A 24,548-nucleotide genomic window follows, 5' to 3' on the forward strand; every position below is an offset into this window, starting at 1 on the left:
CCCACGAAACGACATGATCAGAAGTGGACTTTGCCTCTGTGGAATTCTTCCCAAAATTCCATAACCCTAATCTCCCATGAGAAAAACATCATACAAACCCGAGGGCTGTTCTAAAAAGTTTCTAACCAAACTATCAAGATCATGAAAAACAAGAAAAGACTGAGAAACTGATGCAGAATGGAAATTGAGGAGATGAGATGTGGTAACTAAATGCAATGTGGTACCCTGGACTGGATCCTGAAACAGGAAAAGGACATAAGTGAAAAAAACAAATCAAATCCAAAGTCTACAGTTCAGTTAATAATAATGTACCAATGTAATCTCTTAGTCTTGACTAGTGTACTTGGTTACAAGATTTAACATTAGGGGAAACTGGGTAAAGAATATATAGGAACTCTAGGTACTCTCTTTGTAACTTCTGTTGTAAATCTAAAATTATTCCAAAACAAAAAGTTTATTTAAAAAGAGGACATAGGAGCCAGCTTAAAGAAGCTCCCACCGTCCAAACGTAAAACAATTAAAGCATCAAGGTAAGTAATGATAGTAATGGAGTATAAACCGTTGAACAACATAGGAAACTAAGAGTTTACTTTTGATATAAAATTATAAATCAATAAATTGAACACTAGAAAGGGAATACAGGCATACCTCAGAGACATTGTGGGTTTGGTTCCAGGCCACTGCAATAAAGTGAATATCAAAATAAAGTGAGTCACACAAATTTTTTGGTTTCCCAGTGCATATGAAAGTTATGCTTATACTATACTCTAGTATATTAAGTGTGCAGTAGCATCATGTCTAAAACAAGTACATACCTTAATTTAAAAATACTTTATTGCTAAAAAATTGCTATCCGTCATCTGAGTTGTCAGCACATCATACTCTTTTTGCAACAGTAACAAAGATCACTGATCACAGATCACCATAACAAATATAATAATAATGAACAAGTTGGAAATATTGTGAGAATTACCAAAATGTGACACAGAGACATGAAGTGAGCAAATGCTGTTGGAAAAATGGTGCCGACAGACTTGTTTGATGCAGGGTTGCCACCAACTTTCAATTTGTAAAAAATGCAATATCTGTGACAAGCAAATAAAGAAAAGCACACTAAAATGAGGTATGCCTGTAGAATATTTATACAGTCTTAACTAAAGTATCTCCTCTCAAAAATCCTTACTAATTACAAAGGGAAAAACTTTGCTTAAAGAAGCCTGGCAGATACCACTTTAATGAAAGTCAATCAGAGGGATCAAAGTTAACTTTATCAGCAATGGGACAAATCTAAAACGTGCATCACCCTGTGATATTCCTGCCAAGGTTATGTAACTTGAGTCTAATTATGCAGAACTAATCCAATTATATAGAATGTCCAAATTGAAGGACACTCTATAAAGTAACTGGCCTGTAATCTTCAAAAGGGTCAAGGCTGGAAAAGACAAGTTATTCCAGACTGAAGACTAAAAAGACACAACAACTAAGTGCAATACATGATTCTGAACTGGATCCTTTCACTATAAAAGATATTAATGGGAAAACTGGCAAAACTTAAATGCGATCTGTAGATTTGATGGTAGTATTTTGAGTTTGATGGTAGTGATGTGTTTATGCTAGAGAAGGTCCATATTTGTAGAAAATACACAGTAAAGTACTCAGGTTGATAGAGAGTAGGTCAGTGCTCACTCTCAAACAGTTTAGGGAAAAAAAGTTCTTTGTACAGTACTTACGACCTTTCTGTAAGTTTGTGATTATTTCAAAATTTAAATTTCCCAGATTCACGTTCTTGTTTATTGCCATTATTTCTACTCTAGATCAGGATGTAAAAAACGAACAAGGTATAAACTCAGAGAGAAGGAGACTGATCTGAAGTCAAAAGCCAGCAGCTGAACTTGAGGGTAACAGAAGATCCAAAGTTCAGGAAATAAAGGCAAGCTGGGAACTAGAAGCAGATAATCACTGTAGTGGGTTAAAGAAAGATATAAAAACTGATTAGCTGGGGCAAAGTGGATAGGGTGGGGCGGGCTGGAGCTGGGTGAAAGGGGATGGCAGGAAAAGAGGCAAAGAGTATGCATGCAAATACAGGCTCAAACAAATACAGTGAATTCTAATGCTATCTTGGCATTCAGGTGGTAACAAAAGTTTAACAGAAACCTTCAAATTCACAAAGAAAATGTACAAGCATAAGGACGAAGGAAATCTAAAGATAATGAGAGTAAATAAGCACAAAATTAAGCGTCAAATGCCTAGAAAACAAGTTGAGAGACTCACAATAAGTTAGAGACTCAGAAATCGAAAAAGGGAAACTTTTCATAGCAATAAATACTTATTGTGAATAGTCTTGATATGTTTTAAAGAGACACTTTCTTTACATTAACCTTGTTGTTTTTTTTTGCGGTACGCGGACCTCTCACTGTTGTGGCCTCCCCCGTTGCAGAGCACAGGCTCCGGACGTGCAGGCTCAGCGGCCATGGCTCACGGGCCCAGCCACTCCCGCAGCATGTGGGATCTTCCCAGACAGGGGCACGAACTCCTGTCCCCTGCATCAGCAGGCAGACTCTCAACCACTGTGCCACCAGGGAAGCCCTATATTAACCTTTGTATCAACAAATACTCATTGTGAATAGTCTTGATATGTTTTAAAGTGACATTCTTTATATCAACCTTTGGAACAACACACGTTAAGTGAGAAACATTACACTGTAATATCTTGGACTCTAAGAAAAAGAATTCTGTACATCCACCCTGTGTCAGGCACAATAGGTAAAGTGTTAGTAATACTGGGTGACCAGAGAACAATGAGCTTTTACATCAAACGTAAAGTGACACAGGTGACTTTCTTAGAAAGAAAATTAAGAAGTCTGATTTATTTTCTTGCCCAGAGAGAGGATCATCCCACATATGCATAAATGTGGCCCACAGAAGTTTCTGCTGAAAACTCTTCTCAAGAAGCAGCTTTGGACCTGTTTAAATGGTCCATACTCAGGTGAAGTCCCAAACACATAATCAAAATTACACTGGCGTGGAAAGGTGCTTCTCAGTTTAGGTCTAAAATCTCCCAGAGTGAGATCAGGGGTAAATTACAAGAGATCCACAACCCCTTGAAATTACATGCAAATTTCTGTGTGCTTATGAACATTAGAACTTTTCTGGAGAGAGGGTTTATAGCTTTCAACTTACTCACATGCAATAAACAGTTGACTGATAGAATAATTATATGTGAACGGAGTTCACGGCCTAAAAAGCTAACACAGTCTTACAATGCAAAATTTGTTCATCTTACAAACTAATCCTGAAAGCCTGCCATGTGTCACACACATTAACAGAAGTACAGCATTTTAGAACAAATAGGTGGGTCATCTCCTTCTGTTTTAAACTTCCCTTGGAACAGTGTGTCAGGTTCTAGGTTAAACACTGGTGACACAAAGGTAAATATTACATAATCCCTGTCCTTTGAAACACAATATAGAGTGTATGCAGGGGAATTACAATCATAATACAGTGTGGGATAAGAATATAAACTTCGGAATAAAAAAGACATTAGCTTTTCTCCACTCTACTACTACTAAGCTGAATGACTTTGGGCAAATTGCTTGACATTAATTTTGCATCTGTGTTTCCCTATCAGTAAAATGAGAATAAAAAAATCTGATCTCACAGCCTTGAAAAAAGGATTAAATATAATGTAAATGAAGCTCGGTGCCTGGCAACAGTAGGCATCTAATAAACAAAGGTTATTATTGTTATTATAGAAATCCAGAGAAAAGAGAATTTGCTCTGGCTGAGGGATTACAAGGAGATCTCAACTAGACTGCCATAATCGATTTCGGGCGCCACATTTTAAGAGATGCAATGACAAAATGATAGTGGTGTGCGTTCAGAGAAAAATAAACAAGATGGTGAGGAGACTCAGACTCATGTCCTAAATGTAGTGGTTTGAAGGAGGTGAAGTTATAAGTTAAAAAAGAGAATACCATAATTTCTCTATGGTACTAGAGGGGAGAAGTTGGATCAAGAAATCAAAATTTCAGGGAAATAAATTTTACATATTTAATATAAATAAGACATTTATAACAAAAGCTGTCTGAAGATGGAGTAGGATACCTTACAAAACAGTGATTTCTTTGAAACTAAAGGTGTTAAAAATGTGCTAGAAACCATGTGCTTAGGACTCTGTAAATTGTGTTCATGTCTTAAGCAAAAGGGTTGGATAAAATGTCTTCTACCATCCTTTCAATAATAAAATTTCATGTTTTTTTAATTAAAATTCTGTATTATTTAGGATAGTACTGGTTGGTAATAACATAAGACCCAACTTGAAATTAACGAAAAATAAAGGGAAGTTAGGGTCTTGCATAACTAAGAAATGCAAAGGTAGGTCAGGCTTCATATATAGTTTGATCAGGGCTCTAGCTCAGCCTCTATTTTTCCTCCCTCCCTCCCTCCCTCCCTTCCTCCCTCCGTTCCTTTCTTCCTTTCTTTCTTTCTTTCCAGGTCAATCCTCCTTTGGATGTCTGCTCTGTCCTCAGAATGTCAGCTACAATCTGAGCAATGTGTCTCTGCATTCATATCCCGTAGGAAGAAAGAATTACCTTAACAACCAAAGTCCTAAGCTTCTTTATTATACTAGGCTGAAATAATCATTGTGGCCAAGGGACTACCATGTGCTGACTGGCTTACACCCAGGTTATTGCCCATCCTTTAACCAATTCCAATGGCAAAAGAGAAGAATTCTGTTTGTTGGTCTATGTCACTCCTACAAATAGGGACAGAAAGCAAATCCACTCAAACCATGCAGTCCCTAAATAATGGAGGGTAGGTCCTCAAAGGAAAATCTGGGTGCTACTAGGAAAGACAAGAGGAAGAACGGAGACTGAGTAGGCAACAGCATCAGGGTCTCAGCAAGAAACAGATGGCACACTCAAAGACTAAGTAACTGGAGAGAATTTTTTAAAGAGACTATCTACAAAAGTTTACAGAAAGCCCATGGTTAGCAACAGTCAGTCCCCTACAATCCCTAGGCCTAATAAAGGCAAGGGGAATGATTACAACAACCCAGAGAGCTTAGTTGCATGGAGGGTTCCATTGGAAAGAAACTGTGACCTTTGAAAGAGGAAACAGCCAAGCCACAGTAACCTCACGGAGATGGAGCTGGGTGAATAAATGCCCCAATCTCTCTCTCCTCTGCCCTTTGATCTCCCACCAGTGGCTCTGGCCAAATGCAATCAGAAATCAGAGAATAAGAGAGCGCTGTTAGTGCTTTTCACAGTACAGTCGGCCTCCGAGGACACAAAGCAGGTAAGAAGAGTGGAGAAAGGTCTGGAGGAAAAAAATGGAAGATATTCAGTATAGCAACCAGAGACAATCCTCTGCAGATAATCATGAGCCAAAACAGCTAATACAGACAAGTGTTCTAGGTGGTCTGATGCCCCCACTTCTCACTCAGTACCCCTCAATGCACACTATCACCTTCGACTGAGGCGACTGCCTCTTAGGCAAACAAAGTAAAAACAGAGCCAGGGTTTCTAATAAGCAATTATAGATATTTAAATTTATAGATGATTTTGTTTTCTTTATTTATGTCTTAACATTCTTTCATCAGCCTGTTTCTGCTGGGCTAAGCAGAGCTAAGCATAAAGCTTTTTGCCCACAGATGAGAGATGAGCCCTGGAGACCCTAAGGGTCACTGGCTATAAGGTAGGGAGACGTCTTTGGACTGTTTAACACTCAGCATTGTGATGCAAACCACAAAATACTCCTCTTCTCAAATGTGTTTTCAGAGCAAGAACAAGCATTGCTGAAACACTTTTTAAAGAATTTCTGCCAAGACTAGAAATTCACTGAGCCAGTGGTGTCCCAGAAATGTAGAAATATATTCCTTTAGCAGCTTTCAGTGTTCTTGTTACACTGGGAATAGGATAATACAATACACAGAAGAGACATAGAACTCGTAAGTCAATTCTGATTAACTACACTAAAAAAGAAAACATAATAGATAACTTTTAAGTAGTACAAACTACTACACTAAGAAAAGTAACTTTTGGAAGTAAGCAAAATGACATTCTCAATAAGAAAAAGAATGATTTCATAACGCAAAAACATCTCAGTACTGTCAGTTTAAAAAGAGGCAATAATTACTGAATATACTGTTAGAGAAAACAAATCATGTATATTTTTAAATCCCACAGTTAAAGAACACAAAGCATGTGAGAAAATTCTATTGGTTTTTGAATAACAAAAGAAAAATGGGAATAAATAGATTTTAAAAGGAAAATCAACCAGAGTTTCCTACATTTGGTGGTTTGTTATTCTAAAAAGTGCTATGCTTTCAAATGGGCCTCTATGAATTAACCATCAAGCTTCTCAACTAACTACCCTAATAGAGTACTTTGAAATGAAAGTTAATAATACCCAAAGTGAGACAATAGAATGTTTCTTCTATTTAGCCCTAAGCACTTCACATTTTCTTCTAATTACACAATAAAATCTCTTTCAGATTTAAAAATAACTACAACAAAAACAAAATACAGGTACATGCATACGATATGTAAAAAAAACAACTGAGTGAACTCAAACAATATAGTAAATAAATGTCACTATTTCTCCAATTTGAAACCCCAGTAGCAATGCTACTGAAACAGAATCAGGTTAACCATAAAATATGAACAATTTATAGAAATACAAGTAAAAACCACATATTAGGGCATTACCTTAACTAATCAAAATTCTAAAGTCAGAGTTGCAAAAGACTATTCACACATATAGACACACATATACACAGTAGCTACAATGAAGAACCAGTGTTCACAGCATTGTTATTATTCACTATAAATAATTCTAATAATTATTATAAATATTATTCATGATAAATTAATCACTATAATAACATTGCAAAACACTAACAAAGACAAATACCAAATCACAGTGGCATGAAGTACTCAGGGATGGAGGTAGCTTTAAAAAACTAGAGTAGAATCCAAGGTAGAACCAATAAAAAATGAGACTAGAAATGTACACAGGGGCCAAGTCACAAAAAGCCTAGAGTCTAGGGCTCCCCTGGTGGCGCAGTGGCTGAGAGTCCGCCTGCCGATGCAGGGGACACAGGCTCGTGCCCCGGTCCGGGAAGATCCCTCATGCAGCAGAGCGGCTGGGCCCGTGACCATGGCCGCTGAGCCTGCACGTCCGGAGCCTGTGCTCCGCAACGGGAGAGGCCACAACAGTAAGAGGCCCGCGTACCGCAAAAAAAAAAAAAAAAAAAAGCCTCGAGTCTAAGAATTCTATCCTAGTATGTCATGCTTCTCAAGTGGGGTCTGAGTACTCCATGGTAATACAGGAGTATGGAAAATCATAGGATAATTGTGGCGCATCTTCCATAAGTGTCAAGTTTATGTAAAAAATTTGGAGGGAAGTTAAATGAGTTTGTCACTGTTTTTATATTAAATCCAATTTTCCTAGAACATAAAATTAATGTGAATTTTTCAGACAGAACATGAAGCTTCAAAGCAATTTCACTCTTGCCGTAGGCTAATTCAGGTTCACTATTCCTTACAATTTGAGAAGAGACAAATGAGGGAGAATTTGAGGGAAAGTTTGAGAAGCAGTGCTGGGAATGTGGAGCCAAAGATTTTTGTTGTTGTTGTTTTCTCTTGTTTTGAATAGGGGAGTGATATCAGATTTGTGCTTTGGGAAGCTCTCTCAGGGAAACAGTAAGCAGGATGGGCTAAAAAATAAGAGACAGCACAATAATGAGGGTAAGTGACAAGCAGAAAGGTTGTAACTGTGCAAGAGATGAAAAGGATATGAACCAGAGTTGAAGCTACGAGAACACAGAGGGCTGGGAGGATTCCGGAAAGCATACGATGATCACCAGACAGCGCCTGACAGACGCCACAGTAACTATTCTTTTGAGAACTTATTAGTATAAAGGCGTTCATTTTTTTAGAGTTAGTATTTCTACTACTGTAAGGTATTTGACATTTGTACCTTTAAAAGCTCCCACTTAAAAATAATACCTTCATGAGAGAGTGGCATGGATATATATACACCACCAAATGTAAAATAGATAGCTAGTGGGAAGCAGCCGCATAGCACAGGGAGATCAGCTCAGTGCTTTGTGACCACCTAGAGGGGTGGGATAGGGAGGGTGGGAGGGAGGGAGACGCAAGAGGCAGGAGATATGGGAACATATGTATATGCATAGCTGATTCACTTTGTTATAAAGCAGAAACTAACACACCATTGTAAAGCAATTATACTCCAATAAAGATGTTAAAAAAAAATAATACCTTCAGTGTGCCTTCTAATCATAGGAAGTGTAAAGTTGTGGGATGCTATTTGGTATATGCTGTTATACCAAAAATTAAACAAAATATGAGTAAGACTTATAAAAACTATGTTTAATAAAGAAAACACCCAAGGTTTAAAAATGTTAAGAAAAAATTATTGGGTTCCTACTGATCAATCATCAACATAGCTTTTCTAGAAACATAACTATACAGTTTGAGAACCAGAGTTAGGAATGACTTTGATCCTTAATGTGATATTCCAGAATAAATGAACACAGACTCTTCTAGAAAAGAACAAGAATTTGGGTATTTAAAATATCTGATTACTTAGAAACTGAACAAAAAGTAGTAACTTTTTTTTTTTTTACCATGTTAGTCACTTCATAAGGAGGAAACAGGAGTTTATCCAGCTGATACTGGCTAAAAGATACAAAATAAGATTAAACTTAATTCTTCACTAGTAAGTTGACAGTAAAATGAAGCCACTAGGTAAAAACAGAATTATAATTGTTAAGGTAAATAAAAGATAAAACAAACAAAAAATCCTAGCAGAACATATTCAAGAAAATATTACAACTTGAGAAGTAGATCAAGTAAATATTAATTTTATTGGAATAATAAAAATAGCAACTCAGTTTAAATATCTGAAGAAAAGAGTGTCTTTTAATTGCTTTTAGAAATTAGCATACTTCGGTCTATTCTACTTATTCGTGTAACACAGACCATTGATATTTATAATATGATTGTGATCAGAAAACTTAGGAAAGGTACAAGCACTGAAGACAATAGAGAAAAGAAAAACACTACTCAAACAAATGTTATCTGTAATCAAACACTGATCTGTTTAAATTTTAAAACTATATTATCAGAAATATTTAAAATAATAGTTTGTTATGGAAATCATCATAGAAAAAAACAAAGGCTAGGACAAGTCTGGAAACTAGTCTCTAGGTCCTAACAACTTTTAGTTATTTATTTTTTGCTTATAGACGAAACTCTTCAGCTCTCAAAAAGCAAGGCATAAAAATTTAAGATACTTTACTTGGCAGTAAAAGACCCAACTAGACATACAGATCTTAAACCAACTTTATTTGATAGTTTATGCTTGCTACCTTACAGAAAACTCCTAAAATTTAGGTGAAACATAAATTCATAACAGAGAAAGAATATCTCAAAATTACAAATCAGTATAACTCTCATAAAACCTCTCTCCATCACTAACAACAGGTAATTAACTGTTCCTTTTATTAGACTCTTTAATATATTTTTTCAAGTCTCTTGAGAAGGGAGATGAGAAAGATACCAACACCAAAGGAAGAACAGACAGAATTATCAAAAATTTTTGGTCCAAATATTTTGAAAATTAATGCAAAGAAATGTGATAACAAAAATAGTTGACATTCTACAAAGGAAATTAAGACACTTCTCCACCTCTCTTCCAGATGATCTACACACATAGTTGCTATTTCTTCAATTTTTTTTTTTAATTCCATCTGCCTTTTCCAAGCCTCCCTCTTTCTGTGCTCACTTGCTGTCCTATACTTGCGTGGGCACGGGAAAGTTGCTTCTATGAAATCAGTCCATTGCAGGTGTCCTTATAGCATTACAAAACATCACCTGCCTGAGGGGAAGTAGACAACCATGGGAAGAGTTGAAAGAGGGATGAGTTGTACAAACACTGACAGAGACTTTTTTACATTGTTTTTGAAACAAAATGGCCCTTCATGTTTATGGGTTATAAGGTTACATGCTCACATTTATTGTGAGTGGCTATGTAAGGTCTAATTACATAGTAATGAGGCATTGGTCTCAATAGTTAACGGATCTAATGGAAGAACCGCTGCAGTTATCAACAGGCAGCTCCCCTGCAATTCCATGCATCCCACTACAGGAGGAACTACACGAAGAGCCCCAAATCTGCAACCACCAGGACAGATCACCCTCCCCATCCCCACAAAATATAGAAATTCCAATTAAATGTGAAAGATACGTGAACATCTAGACAAGAAAGCCTTAATAGTCAAAGAAATTCGATTTTTTTTGGTAAAAAAAAAAAATACATACGCACAGGAAAAGAAAGATAATACTCCACGTTAACAATGGTTATCTTTAAGTATCAAAAATACAGGTGATTTCTATTCCTCCCTTTGCGCTTCTCTGTGTTTTCTAGCTTTCCTACAATGAGCACGTAACTTTGGTAATCGAGGAGGAAAAAAAAAAAAGTCAAATAGATGCAGAGTTTAAAGCAACAGTTAATCTGGATCAAAGACACAGAGTAGCCTATCTTTAAGCCTCCTCGGAGTCACTAAGGAACGAATCCTCCAGTACTCGGCAGGGAGAAGACGGCTGCAAGGCTCCCCAAACCGCAGCGATAACCTCTCTATTCCAGGGTCTTAGCAAACTGAGGGGACAGAGTTGTTTCATACAAACTTGGTCAAGTGCTCCTGCAACAGCAAAACTCACTCCCAGCTTTCCCATGACCCCGCCCCCCCAAGGCACACCCAAGTCGCGAGGACCCCGTTGAGACGCTGCGCCAGTCTCAGGGTGCTCCCGAAGACTTGTCCCCCACCCCCAAGCTGTGCTCCGCAGCTCACCTCCGCTCTCCTTCACTTACTTCCCCGACCCCTTCCCCCAGTACACCACCCTGGGCCATCAGGGGAAGTAAGGAACCAGCCGAACTTAGAGACAACGCTCCAGATTCCCGTGACCTTGGACAAGCTCATTCGCCTCTCCGAGCCTCAGTTTCCTAATGTGCCTCCTTCGCGGAACGACCGCGGACTCACTAAACCCCGGGGGCTCTGCAAAAGCCAAGGACCGTTCTCGTAACTCTGCACGACCCCCTCCTCCCCCGGACCGCTCCCAGGCACCGGGCACCAGCCTGGACACCGGGGGATGCGGGGGGGTGGGGGGAGGGCGTGGGCAGCTTCTCTCTAAAGCTCCTGCCCCGTAGCCCCCGGGACGCGTCGCCTCGCAGCCCGTCCCCACACCTGGCAGTTGCTGTCCTGGGGCAGGTTTTTCACCAGGATTTTCCTGCGGTTGCTCAGCTCCCGGCGCATCCGCTGCAGCCGCGCGGCGACCTCCTCCGGGTGCAGCGCGGCGGGCGCCGGGCCCCGGGCGTCGTTGCGCGCCTCGGCGGAGGGGTCCGGCCCGCGCGGCCCCGACTCTGGCTCGGGCCCCGCCGCGCCGCCCAGGCCCGCGCCCCCCTCGCCGCCGGCTCCCGCTGCCGCCGCCGCCATCTTCCCGGGCGCCCCGCGGCTGCGGGTTCCTCGGAGGCTCGAGGGGAAGGGAGAGAGAGAGCCCGAGGAGGCCCGGGCGGGGGCGAGGCGAGCCGAGGCCGTGGAGCGGGTGGGGGGAGGGGGAGGGAGGCGGCGCCGCAGCCAGCAGCCGGCGGGCGGGAAGAGGAAACCTGAGCGCCGAGGAGGAGCCCAGAACCACCTCGCGGGAACCTCCCCCTCGGGCCCCCGGGCCCCGCGCACTGGCGCGCCGGCCCCGCCCGCGGGGACCTCTGCGCCGTCACCCGGACACCTGTGCCGGCGCGGGCGGGCAGGCGAGCTCCCCTCCCTGCAAGGCCCTAGCGAAAGCCCAGGTTTGGGCTCTGGGGATGCGGCCCTTTGGCACCGGCTTTCCCGGGGGCACTCGGGCCCCAGGCGTCGGTCCCCGCGCGGCCTCCCCACGTGACACCGCAGCTGTCCCCAAGCTCCCCTCGAAACTCCCGCGCTGGGGCGGCGCCGGGGCTGCAGACGCGAATTCAGCCTCCCCAAACCCGGGGAGGCCCCTGCCCGCTCCGGACGGTGACCCTTCTCTGCTCAAGATGTGCTCGTCTGGCAGAGAAGTTTGAGTTTGCCATGAAAAATAAAATTTGAGGTTTTCTAGGGAGTACAAAAAGGCAAGAATTCTGGAGGCAATTTTATATATTTGAAAAAACCTGATCGCAAAGTATTTTCCTAGCTGTGTCTACAAGAAAGCCTGTGCCCTTGACCCGTCCCTCCGTTTCTTCTGTACGTTTCCTAAAATGTATAAACCTTGATGCTTGCATATGCAGCATATAAAGGGGTGCCGAAACAAAGACTAATATGGAACAGGAACTGTGGCAGAGGGTTGGCGTAAACGCTACTTGGAACATTATTTTAATTGAAACTTTGAGGGAGAGTTACACTGTAGAGCTAAGTCACAGTGATATTATCAGATCAAACAATTGGGCAGCCTTTGACTGGCACCAGCCCAAATGACTATGAGTAAAGAGAAACATGCATCTTAAGTGTGTAGCATGCAAATACACTCTCAAAAAAAAAAAAAAAAAAGCCTGTTTAACATGTTATTCCGTTGGGGGAAAATATTTTCAGTAAATGTCACCAAAAAGTAAAACCAAAAAAGATTTTTAAAAAACATACTATGTATTCAGTACCTACCTCGTGGCCCCATGTACTTCTAAGTACTTTACAAATGTTTCATTTACTCTTCACAATAATTCAATTAGGTAGTTTTTATTTTCTTCACTTTACAAGTGAGGAAATAGAGGCAGGTTTCTTAATTCTAAAGCCCAAGGCTCTTCATAACGTAAAAAGACTCATCTGTCATCTCTCCATCACAAAATAATGACTGCTGATATTCCTGCACTTATTCTCTGCCAACAGATACTTGTTATCATTAAAATGATTCTGCACTGCACCCATGTTCATAGGAGCACTATTGTCAATAACCAAAGGGTAGAAACCACCTGAAAGGTCCATCTACCAATGAATAAACTATAGAATACGCATACAATGGAGTATTGTTCAGCTATATAAAAAAAAAAAATCAAGTACTGATACAAGGTGGATAAATCTCCAAAACATTATGCTAAATGAAAGAAATCAGACACAAAAGGTCACGTGTTACATGATTCCATTTACATGAAATATTCGCAAATAAGTAAATCCATAGAGACAGAACATAGGCTGGTAGTTACCAGGGATTGGGGGAGGGGGGGAATGGGAAGCACCTGCATAATGGATACAGGTTTCGTTTTGGGGTGATGAAAATGTTTTGGAATTGGACAGAGGTGGCAGTTGCCCAATATTGTGAAAGTAGACTAAGTAGACACTGAATAGTTCAGTGTAAAATGGTTAATTATGTCACATGAGTCTCATCTCATAAAAAAATGTAAATGATATTCTACAGTGCACAGCTTTATTACTTGCTTTTTACAGCATATTTTCAGAGCCTCTTTCTATGCCAAGATAATTGAACATCATTATTTTTCATGGCTGCATATTATTCTATTGTGATAATTACCATAATTTACATAACTAATTGCCTAGTATTAGGCATCTTTATTGTACACCACACTGAGATTAATACTCTTGTGTCCATATTTGCGTATTTGTAATTCTTCCATAGAGTAAAGAACTAGAAGCAAAATGTCTTCACAAGAAAAAGTATATATGAAGATTTTTGATGTGTATTTCCAAACTACCTTCCTCAGTTTTCCCCATCACAAACATTGCTTGTTTCCCTGCTTGCATCCATGATAATTTGATATCAAAATAATCTTTTTTTAAATTTTATTTTATTTTTGGCTGTGTTGGGTCTTTGTTGCTGTGTGCACAGTTCTCATTGTGGTGGCTTCTCTTGTTGAGGAGCACGGGCTCTAGGCTCGAGGGCTTCAGTAGTCGTGGCACGCGTGCTCAGTAGTTGTGGCTCACGGGCTTAGTTGCTCTGCGGCATGTGGGATCTTACCAGACCGGGGATTGAACCCGTGTCCCCTGCATTGGGAGGTGGATTCTCAACCACTGTGCCACCAGGGAAGTCCCAAAATAATGTCTTATTTTGATTTTAAATTTTGTTCCTTGTGGGACCTTAGTTCCCCCACCAGGGACTGTTGAACCCAGTCCCTTGGTAGTGAGAGTGCAGAGTACTAATCACTGGATGGCCAGGGAATTCCTAAATTTTATTCCTTTGATTAAAAGTTATGAGTTGTGGGCTTCCCTGGTGGCGCAGTGCTTGAGAATCCGCCTGCCGATGCAGGGGACACGGGTTTGTGCCCCGGTTCGGGAAGATCCCACATGCCGTGGAGCGGCTGGGCTCGTGAGCCGTGGCCACGGAGCCTGCGCGTCCGTAGCCTGTGCTCCGCAACAGGAGAGGCCACAACAGTGAGAGGCCCGCGTACAGCAAAAAATAAAAATAAATTTAAAAAAAGTTATGAGATGTGAGCTCCAATCAAGCGCTGTTCTGTAGAGCTGAGAGACTTTGAGAAGTATATTCTTTAAAGTGGGCAAGAAGCATGAATAGGCTTAGCATATGCTCTGACCTTGAGTCAGTCATTAAGTCTGAGAACATATATTTATCTAAATGAGTACCGTTTTCTTGACAAACGTTTTGAAATGTCTCTTGTGTGCTGGACAATATATATAAAGGCACTAAGAATACAGCAATAATAAAATAAAGTTTCTGTATGATAGGGGCTCAGTCTTGTTGGGAAAAATTATACAAGAATTATAATTAAATGTGATAAATATGCAAACAAACATCAGGAGCAGCTGGAAAACAGTGATCTGGGTCTGATTTTAGTGATTTTGCTTTTGCTGAAAATATTTCTCAAATTGCTTTTTTGGTATTGACTTCGGAAGTTATGGCAAATACTTCTGCATAGTTTCTGTGGTAATGAATGATCACCTCTTAGAGATGGGTTTGATTTTTTGAACTCCTTAAAATTATTTGAAGCCAAGTCTGGTGAATGAATCAGGTGTTGATGATGCTCTTGGGATTATAATTATGTAATTGGTGTTTTTTTTTGGCCCAAGTGGGATATGATTTCAATGTTATCATGTTATTAAACCAATTTTATTAAGTGGCTACTTGGAATTGATCCCACTCCTTGAACGATATTGCTGTGTTCTGTAGGGTGGTGGCTTTAAAACGTTTTTGACCCAAACCAGTGGGAAATATATACCATAGTGGGAAATATATTTTATATTACAAGCCAGTAAACATACATACATACAACTGAAACAGATTTCACAGAATATACCCTTCCATGATGCAGCATACTGCAGTATTTTTTAAACTGTATTCTATTCCATTTTTTAAAAAATTTCTGGGGGGGAGGTGACACTAAATTGATTTCATGTGCCACTAATGAGTCCTAATTGATATTTTGATAAACACTTCTCCAGGTTTCAAATCAACTATCTTTCCTCATTACTTTGACTCAATTGTTTGCCAGGAATTCAGGGAAATAATAGAATCTGTTGATTTTAAATTATTTAACTGAATTGATTATTAGTGCCACATAAAAGAAACAGATGGAAATTGCAAAGATTTGGAAATGCCGCTATAATTCCAAAGAGGTTCTCTCATTCCAGGTTTTAGCCTGACTCTTTAAATAGCACCTTCTGTGGTAAATTTAAGGAACATTCTAATCTGAACCTGCAGTGGAGTACAATTATCAAGCTGCAACGTATTTACCAATGCCCACAGGTAATTATCATGAGCTACATAATTACCTTGTTCTTAAAACAGGAGCTATGTGCTCGCTTTTGCCTTTATTTTCAAAATTATTTGTGGTTATTTCTGTCTGTTTTTAAATCTGATTTCAAGTCACTGCTTTAGTATGGCATAAAAGGCAATCCCATGTAGAAGAGGAGTATCAGAGGCTCTTAAGCAGGGAAATTACATGATCAGACTTAGCTTTTTAAAAAATAATTCTGACAATAATGGAGAGAATGAATTTAGCAGGTCTTATGTGGGGGAGACCGACTGGAAATCTTTTGAGACAAAGTGAAAACATTTGAGGGCTTATACTGGAGAATACTAATAACAATAACAAGTGGATTAAGTTTTCCGTAGGTTACCTAAGTGACCTATGTGTATTAAGCGTATAGAGCTTTACATGGGTTACCTAAGCTTTTATTCTTTTTTCCTTTGTATTTTTTAATTTTAAAACCTATAATCAACTTGTGATATAGGTAGTACCTACCTATTAATCAATGAGGAATGAAAGGCAGAGAGGGTCACCTGTCCAAAGTCACACAGTAGGCAGGGACCCCAGGATTCCGATGCAAATCCATCTGCTTTGGAGCCCAGGTATGTAAACTGGTGTAACTGTAGCTGGAGGAGGGGCTGGATTTATAAGACTTTTCTGAGAGAAACACAGTGGAGCAAAGTAGAAGCAGGATCCAGTGATGGAGAGAGCAGGATCTGGAGTTAAAATACCTGGATTCAATTCTGTGTAACTAGAGTGAGCTATTTAAAGCATGAGAGAACAATTCAAGTATGCCAAGCCTCAGACTCTTCATCTCTAAAACAGAGATAATAACAGCCCCCCATAAGGCTATTCTTAAAGGCCATCACAAGGCTTAGATGAGGTAATATACATAAAGGGCTTAGTAGAGTGCTTGACTCAAGGGCTAGATAAAAAGGCAGCCATAATAATAATAAGTAATTATTAATTATTTTTTAAAATCTTGGTGTCTCGTTGGATGTTGGCAAAGAGAAAGAAGTTAAGAATAGCATGCTTTCTAATACGAGAAATTAGATGGGGGTGATACTGCAGCTGAAAGAGGGAACAGTTTAGGAAGTAAAGATAAGCCCGATTTAGACATATAGATAAAAAAGCCAGTCGACAGACTAACACTTGTAAGAGAACTAGGTAGTTTAAAACTGAGGCTGGGGGCTTCCCTGGTAGCGCAGTGGTAGGGGATCCGCCTGCCGATGCAGGGGACGTGGGTTCGTGCCCCGGTCCGGGAGGATCCCGCACGCCGCGGAGCGGCTGGGCCCGTGAGCCATGGCCACTGAGCCTGCGCGTCCAGAGCCTGTGCTCCGCAGCGGGAGAGGCCCGCGTACCGCAAAAAAAAAAAAAAAAAAAATTATAGTCCACACAGGTGATTTACATATATTTAATTCTCACAGCCACTGTTTGGAGTTGGTATTATTGTCCCTGTGTCATACAATAGGCAACTGACATAGTGAATTTAAGTCATACAGCTGATATTAGGCAAATTTAGAACTCACCCCAGATCTGTCTCCAAATTCTGTACTTTTCTTACTGCATTCAGATTTAGAGCAGCCACCGAGAGGAACATGAAAGTGTTGAGACAGGAATAATAGTGGTAGTACTATAAATACTATTACTCATATATAAATATGTAATAATGGTAATAATGATGAGGAAAATGGATCAGACGATGGTAGTGCTGATGATAACAGAGAGATTAATGCTTCTACTCCAAATTTAACTGCAAGTAATAGCCTCATATCTAACTTTATGCCATAGAACACAGTGGCAGGACTTCCCTGGTGGCGCAGTGGTTAAAAATCCACCTGCCAATGCAGGGGACACGGGTTCGAGCCCTGGTCCAGGAAGATCCCACATGCCATGGAGCAACTAAGCTCGTGCGCCACAACTACCGAGCCTGCGCTCTAGAGCCCACGAGCCACAACTACTGAGCCCGCGCATTTAGAGCCCACACTCCACAACAAGAGAAGCAACTGCAATGAGAAGCCCGCGCATCACAACAAAGAGTGGCCCGTGCTCACCACTGCTAGAGAAAACCTGCGCGCAGCCACGAAGACCCAACACAGCCAGAAATAAATAAATAAGTAAATTATTAAAACATAATAAATTTTTTAAAATAAAGAAAACAGTGCCTATGAATACCTACAGCTAAATGATGTTACTTAATACAAATTACTTTTCTTAGTTTTAATATAGCCACAAAATATCATTTATAAACTTTCCTTTTGTTACGTCTAAACATATCTTTAAAATATTTATGAACTCTTACTATAATTTAGATTTATTTTTATTTCAAAATTATGAAAGATAATTTGAAAGCTGTTAGTATGTAAACTACAAACATTTCCCTTGAACCTTGAATTGTATTAAATAATACAAAAAGAATTGTATTCTTTGCCGTTGACGTTAAGATCCTTTTGGCACTCTGCTTGCTGAATTATGGAAGCCTAAGGAAGTAGTATACTTTCTGTCAAAAATGTAATTTTAAAAAATGGTTGCTATAAAATTATAGAAAAAGCCATGAAACAGGCAGCATGAATATTTGAAAGATAATATATATAAAGTATAACCCAGCTATCTGGCAGGGAAATAAATCTTTTAAAATTATTATTAAGTTTTTGTGTAGAATGAAGGAACTTACCATTTAAGTAAGTGACATTTAAAAATTCCTTTTGTTGAAAATCTTATTAAAGTGCATGTGTACGTATTAAAGGAGTACGTATTTACTTCATAAAACAGATGCTATTCAACATGAATTATCCTTTTTGTGATGATTTCAATAATAGAGTGATTGCCCTCTAGGCATACTGAAGATTATAGGATGATTTCCTCCTGTATTAAATGGTCCCATAAAGCTACAGCTTCTTAATTTTTATGTCTGCTTTTCATAGATTTTTTTGTCTCCTTCCTTGTCAATGCTCATTTCCCATGGCAGCCTGTATACTTGCATGGACTCATTCATGCCTATGGTAACATTAACCAGCCCACCAAACACATATATATGTAAACAAAGGTAAATTTGCACATGCCCATGCTTATCCACTAAGCCCCTTGGTAGGCTCCCATTCTATTTTCCATGTGGCCTCCTGGCCTTGGCTTCTTTTCTTCCTGCTCCTGCCACTTAGACTTGATTGTGGAGGTGTGCCACTCAGCTCTCCCTTCAATTAGTGTGTGAACTGTAGCTGGCTGACAGCTTCCAGCTAGCCACTGCACCTCCAGGTCTGCAGCATTCCCACTGAGGCCATTTTCCTCTCCAGAAGTCTCCCAGCCAATGACTAAACGCAGTGGGGTACTGTAGCCAGGCCATTTCTGCTTCCTACAGATTCCTCTAATGGGTAGTCTTTGCCCCAGACGCCCCAATCACCTGGCCAAGACTTTCTCAGAGCTGTACAGTGGCAGCCTGGGGCTCTTCCTACCCAATCTTCTCTCCTTCCCTCTCTCCTTTCACAAGTGTCTGACTTGCTTTGTGGTTTCAAGTCTCTCCCTACCTACTCTTGTTCCCCTCCCCTTTATGCCTCACAGATGTTGCCCCAATACATCTTTTGCACAGCTAATTTTGGCTTGGTGTCTGCTATGCAGGAAACCTAACTGACACAGTCAGTAAAACATGGCCCAAGAAAGCAGGCAATAAAATTAGGTTTGAGGACTGTTTACTCATACTTGGCCTGCAAGTAGGACCTCATCCTGGGTGCAATGTGGGGAATGGGTAGTCCTTGGCAAAAGGCAGCCCCACAGTTGCTGAAGATGTCACTGGTGATGACCTGGGAGTGTGTCCTGGGAGAGGGGAACAGCTTTGCTAGTTTGAAGATGTAGGCATTTGAAAGATATGGGGAGAATAATGCCTACAAGTGTAGTGGTGTTGGCTGGTTATTCCAAAGTTCTACTGATGCCCTATGGAGTGTTAATGGGAAACTGAGAGGTAATACACAGTAACAGGCACAGTGTGAGAGACAGAGCGCCTGTTTGACTTGGAACATTTTCTTGGAAAATGGGATTTGACACCATTACAAGGAACCTCCTCTGCCCAGGGGATGGGGCAAACTCACTGTAGGGAAGTCTGGCTCTTAGAAGCCCAGAAAAGGTGGTGGCCATGCTGACGTGGAAATGCCTGAGTTGCCATGGCAGATAGTAGAGGAAGGAATAAAAAGGCTGTGGGAAGGGGTGAATCATAACGGATTCATAGCGTGAGACCAGAGGACTCAACAGAAGATTATGTTTCCACAGCAGAGCCCAGAGAACACATCGTTCTCCAAGGCCATCAGGAATGCACTGGTGAGAGAGACATCAGCATCATTAAAAGCTCAGTGGTGCCTCTCCATACAGGCCAGGGATGAAGCTGTCACAAATTTGAGCTTGTTAATAGCAACAGGGATGATCGCGCTCCAAAATAACAGAAAAGCCAATAGAAGCCAGGGGGCAACCATTATTATAACTACCAGCAAGACTGGAATAGCTGGTGGTTAAGGGGGCCTGACCAACAGGAGGTACAGAAATGGCTAACAGAATCTGGCATCCCTAAGAGCAAAATAGAAGTGCAAGCAATGAGGGCGCCATTTAACATCTATAATCAGAAACAGGCAAGAACAGAAAAACAGGATGATAAGGGTAGTTGCTCCAATAAAAATTCATGATTCATTACTCAGTTTCTGGACCTGAGACAATTTTCAGACCCAGAATGCAGTGACTGAGAGATGGTTGTGTCTCAGGGGGGAAGAAGCCTGCAAGACCATGACAAATATTACCTATAAGGGTTTCCCCAGTCCCGCCCTAAAGGGACCTACAGCCATATACGTGGATGACCATGCACTTGAAAAAGGAAAACCACACATATTGAGGACTTTGAACATATTTTCAAAGCTGACATTGATACCAGAAAGCCTAAAGTGTCTTCAGGATCCCCTGTTAGAGTTGGGACCCAGTAACATAAGCAGTCTGGCTGAAGTCCAGCTTACGGTGGGCCCACTGGGTCCGTGAACTCAGCTGAGGATCATTTCACCCATCTTGGTGAAAAATGAAGGTTCACATTCATGGCAGTTTGACTCACTTAGGAACTTGGCTAGCTCGGTAAGAACCATTATATTGGGGAAAGCCAAAAGAAAGCCTCTGAAACTACTACTTTCCCAAGCCAAGGATAGTGAATCAAAAATAATATTGCATTCCAGAAATGGAGGTAGAGATTAGTACCACTGAGATGGTTAGCTTTATGTGTCAACTTGGCTGGGCTGTGGTGCCTGGATATTTGGTCAAACATTATTCTAGATATTTCTGTCAGGGTATTTTTGGATAAGATTTCGATTTAAATCAGTAGGCTTAAGTAGAGGTGATTGCCCTCCATAGTGTGGATGGGCTTCATCCAATCAGTTGAAAACTGATGATAGAACAAAAAGCTGATCCCCCCTGAGCAAGCGGGAATTATGCCGGTGGACTGCCTTTGGACTTCCTCTGTAACATCTGCTCTTCTTGGTTTGTCAGCTGACTGCCTTTGGACTAGAACTTGGTCCTGAGTCTTCAGCCTGCTGAGCTCCTCCATCAGATTTTGGATTTCCAAGCCTCCACAATCACATGAGCCAAAGAAATCTCTTTAAATTTTTTTTAAAAATTAATTTTAAAATGTATTTATTAAAATACATTTATTAAAAATAAGTCTATCATCTATGTATGTATGTATGTATGTATCTATCTATCTATCAACATCTATCGATTTTCTCTTGGTTCTGTTACTCTGGAGAACCCTGACTAATACAATCACCATTAAAGATTTAAAGGATGCATGGTGGTAGTCCATATCCTATCTCTATTTAATTCACCAGTCTGACACCTACAGAAACCACATGGATCCTGGAGAATGACTACAGATTTCCATAATCTCAACCAAGTAGTAGCTTCATTGCAGTTGCTGTGCCAGACTTGTTGATGCTCAAGCTGATCGTGAAGCCCTCAATTGTGTCATATGCAGCTACTGATCTGATTGCATTCTTTTCTATACCAATCAGAAAAAAAGGATTAGAAATAGTTCACTTTGACATGGAATGGACAACAAGATTCACGTATGGTTTTGCTTCAGGGCTGTGTTAACTCTCCGGACTCTGTCATAACATAGTTCAAAGAGTCTATATCATCACATTGATCCAAAGCATTAGTGGTATGATGCTGATCTGGCAGGACAAGTAAAAGTTGGGTTTTGTGCTGGAGGCCTTGGTAAGGTATGTGAGCATCAGAAGGTGGGAGATAAAAACTCATATAGCTTCAGGGACCTGCCACTTCAGGAAAGTTTTTGAGTTCCTTGACCAGGGGCAAGCCAGGACATCTCCTCTAAAGTAAAAGAAAAATGCTACACCTTATATCTCCTGGGGCAAACAAGGAAGCACAACACCTGGTGGATTTCTTTGGGCTCAGGAGGCAAACTGCTCTACACCTAATACTGGAAGTGTATTAATTATATTCCAGCCTGTAGACCTCGTGACATGGAAGGCTGTCAGCTTTGAGGAGAAACTGGAGCATAAAAGAGCTTTGCAGCAAGTGTAGCCTGTAGCTCAAACATTCCTACTCCTGGAATTTGAGAGATGAGGTCTGCAGTGGAAACATGTGGACAAACATATGGGAATGGACATGAAGTGTGAAGATTTTTGTCTTACAATACTCAGCAGAGAGCATCTACCTTGGAAAAGGCACTGAAGAACCAACTAGTTACAATTACTTGACTAGTCAATGTTAGCCAGCTTTCATCATTGGCCATCCCAGAGGTGACACAACGGGCACATGAATAAAATTGCTATGGTATCAAAGATGGTGTCTATGTAGGGGCCCACACAGCATGAATATCTACTTACTAAGGTCAATCTAACTACTGCTGCCTCAGAATATCCAACCTATCAGCAACAGAGGACAACACTGAGTCCTGATCTGGCACTAGTCCTCAGGGAGACCAACAGCCACTTGGTGTCATTGAGCTCATCTGTTCAGGAAGTGCCAGCAGTTCATCCTCACAGCAATAGATACCTATTCTAGGTCTGGGTTTGTGTCTTCTGCCTGAAGAGCCTCACTATCCAGGAGCAGACACAATGCTTGACTCATGGGCATGAATTTCCACACTGCATAGCATCTGGCCAGGGAAACCATTTCACAGTGAAGGAGTTGCAAGACTGGGCCCTTGACCATGGAAGCCAGTGATCTCTCATCATCATTAAGTAGCCAGCCTGACAAGAGTGTTGGAACAGCTGACTAAAGCACAGCTGAAATACAATCTCAAAGGCAATACTCTGCAAGGGTAGGTGACATCATTCAGGATACAGTATATACATTAAATCAGAGACCCCTATGTGCCACTGGGTCTCCAAATGAAAGAATATACAGGCACAGGAATCCAAGGGTTTCACTTATCATTACTCTCTATGACACTGGAAGACATTTTGCTTCCTGTCCCTACAACTCTGACCTCAGAGGGGGTGAGGTTCTCAAGCATACTCTTGCCAGGGGGACAGCCATGGTTCGACTTAATTACAGGCTATGGCTGCTGCCTGAGCATTTGGACTCCTTGTATCCAGTAACCAGCAGGCAAGAAGAGAAATCACCATCTTCACCAGGGTAGCAGACTCAGAACAACCGGAGGAAGTAGGCTACATTTCAACAAGGTGATCCATTTAGATGCCTGTTGATAAATTTCTTGACCATTAGAACCGTGAATGGACATGTGTAGCAATGTTGGCCTGAGAAGGTATGATTTCCACAGAATCAATTCCCTCAGGAATGAAGGTTTGGGTCATACCATCAGATAAGCCACCAGGAACAACAGAGATGAGTTGAGGGTGAGGGGAATTCAGAGGGAGTGGGGAGACTGGGAATACCAGTTCCAGCTGAAATAAGCTACAGCATCTTGGGGTAGAGTTTATCCCCCTAATCTCCCTCTTGAAAGTTTCATCGCAGGAAGAGAGGCTCACAGGAGCCGTGGAAGAGCTCTTCCCCAAACATGTGGAAAAGTGTAGCTGTGAGGCGTGAGCCAGAGCAGTCATGCGTGTCTGCCACTCAGATCTCCCTTCCAAACAAGGTGCTGTAAGGAGTGTGGTCGGCTGACCATCTCTAGCTGCTGCTTTTTTTTTTTTTTTTTTTTTTTTTTTTTTTTGCGGTACGCGGGCCTCTCACTGTTGTGGCCTCTCCCGTTGCGGAGCACAGGCTCCGGACGCGCAGGCTCAGCGGCCATGGCTCACGGGCCCAGCCACTCCGCGGCATGTGGGATCTTCCCGGACCAGGTCACGAACCCGTGTCCCCCGCATCTGCAGGCGGACTCTCAACCACTGCGCCACCAGGGAAGTCCTAGCTGCTGCCTTTTGTGAATGGGCACAGCATTCACTCTCAAGCCAGGTTCCCCGCGGGCTGCTCCCAGCTAATGCCTGAGCACAGCGGCACTACTAGAGCTGGACCCTTTCTCCCCAGCACATTACTGCTCCAACGGGCAGCCTTGGCTAGGGCGCTTGCCATCCGCCGCACTGCGGTGCAGTCTGGGGCTCCTTCTACAAGACCCTCCTTCCTTTCCTCTGTCCTTCCACAGGGAGCCCACCCCAAGTCCTCCATGCTCCCTTCCTCCTTCACAAGCATTTCCCTCAATACATTTCCTTCCTATCTCATTCTATTTTGGGGTCTTGCTTCTTGGAGGACCCAAACTGAGACAAATTGTTCAATTTTGATATGTTTAGAACTCCCTACAAACTTTGATATATGTTCATCCTTCTGTTTTATTCTTCTGCCATCTTGTTTAATTCACTTCAGTTTTA

General features: G+C 41.3%; 1 protein-coding gene across 3 annotated transcripts in view; it reads right to left on the reverse strand.

The window, feature by feature from the left end:
* The window catches only part of RAVER2 (ribonucleoprotein, PTB binding 2), a 116,565-nt gene extending 92,666 nt beyond the window's left edge, over positions 1-23,899 (reverse strand). For 2 of the 3 annotated variants that reach the window (XM_022581225.3, XM_022581224.3), the window contains exon 1: positions 11,273-23,898. In XM_022581225.3, the coding sequence (XP_022436933.1) occupies positions 11,273-11,521 (249 nt within the window). In that variant the 5' untranslated portion in view covers positions 11,522-23,898. Of the gene's footprint in view, positions 1-11,272 lie in introns of all 3 variants that reach the window. The other variant, XM_089921476.1, reaches the window with a different exon arrangement.
* Positions 23,900-24,548: the final 649 nt, after the last annotated feature.

The sequence above is a fragment of the Delphinapterus leucas genome, chromosome 1 (genome assembly GCF_059928025.1).
Source record: "Delphinapterus leucas isolate spDelLeu-1000000601 "Yukka" chromosome 1, BTC_Dleu_Yukka2, whole genome shotgun sequence".
In the NCBI taxonomy this organism is placed as follows: domain Eukaryota; kingdom Metazoa; phylum Chordata; class Mammalia; order Artiodactyla; family Monodontidae; genus Delphinapterus; species Delphinapterus leucas.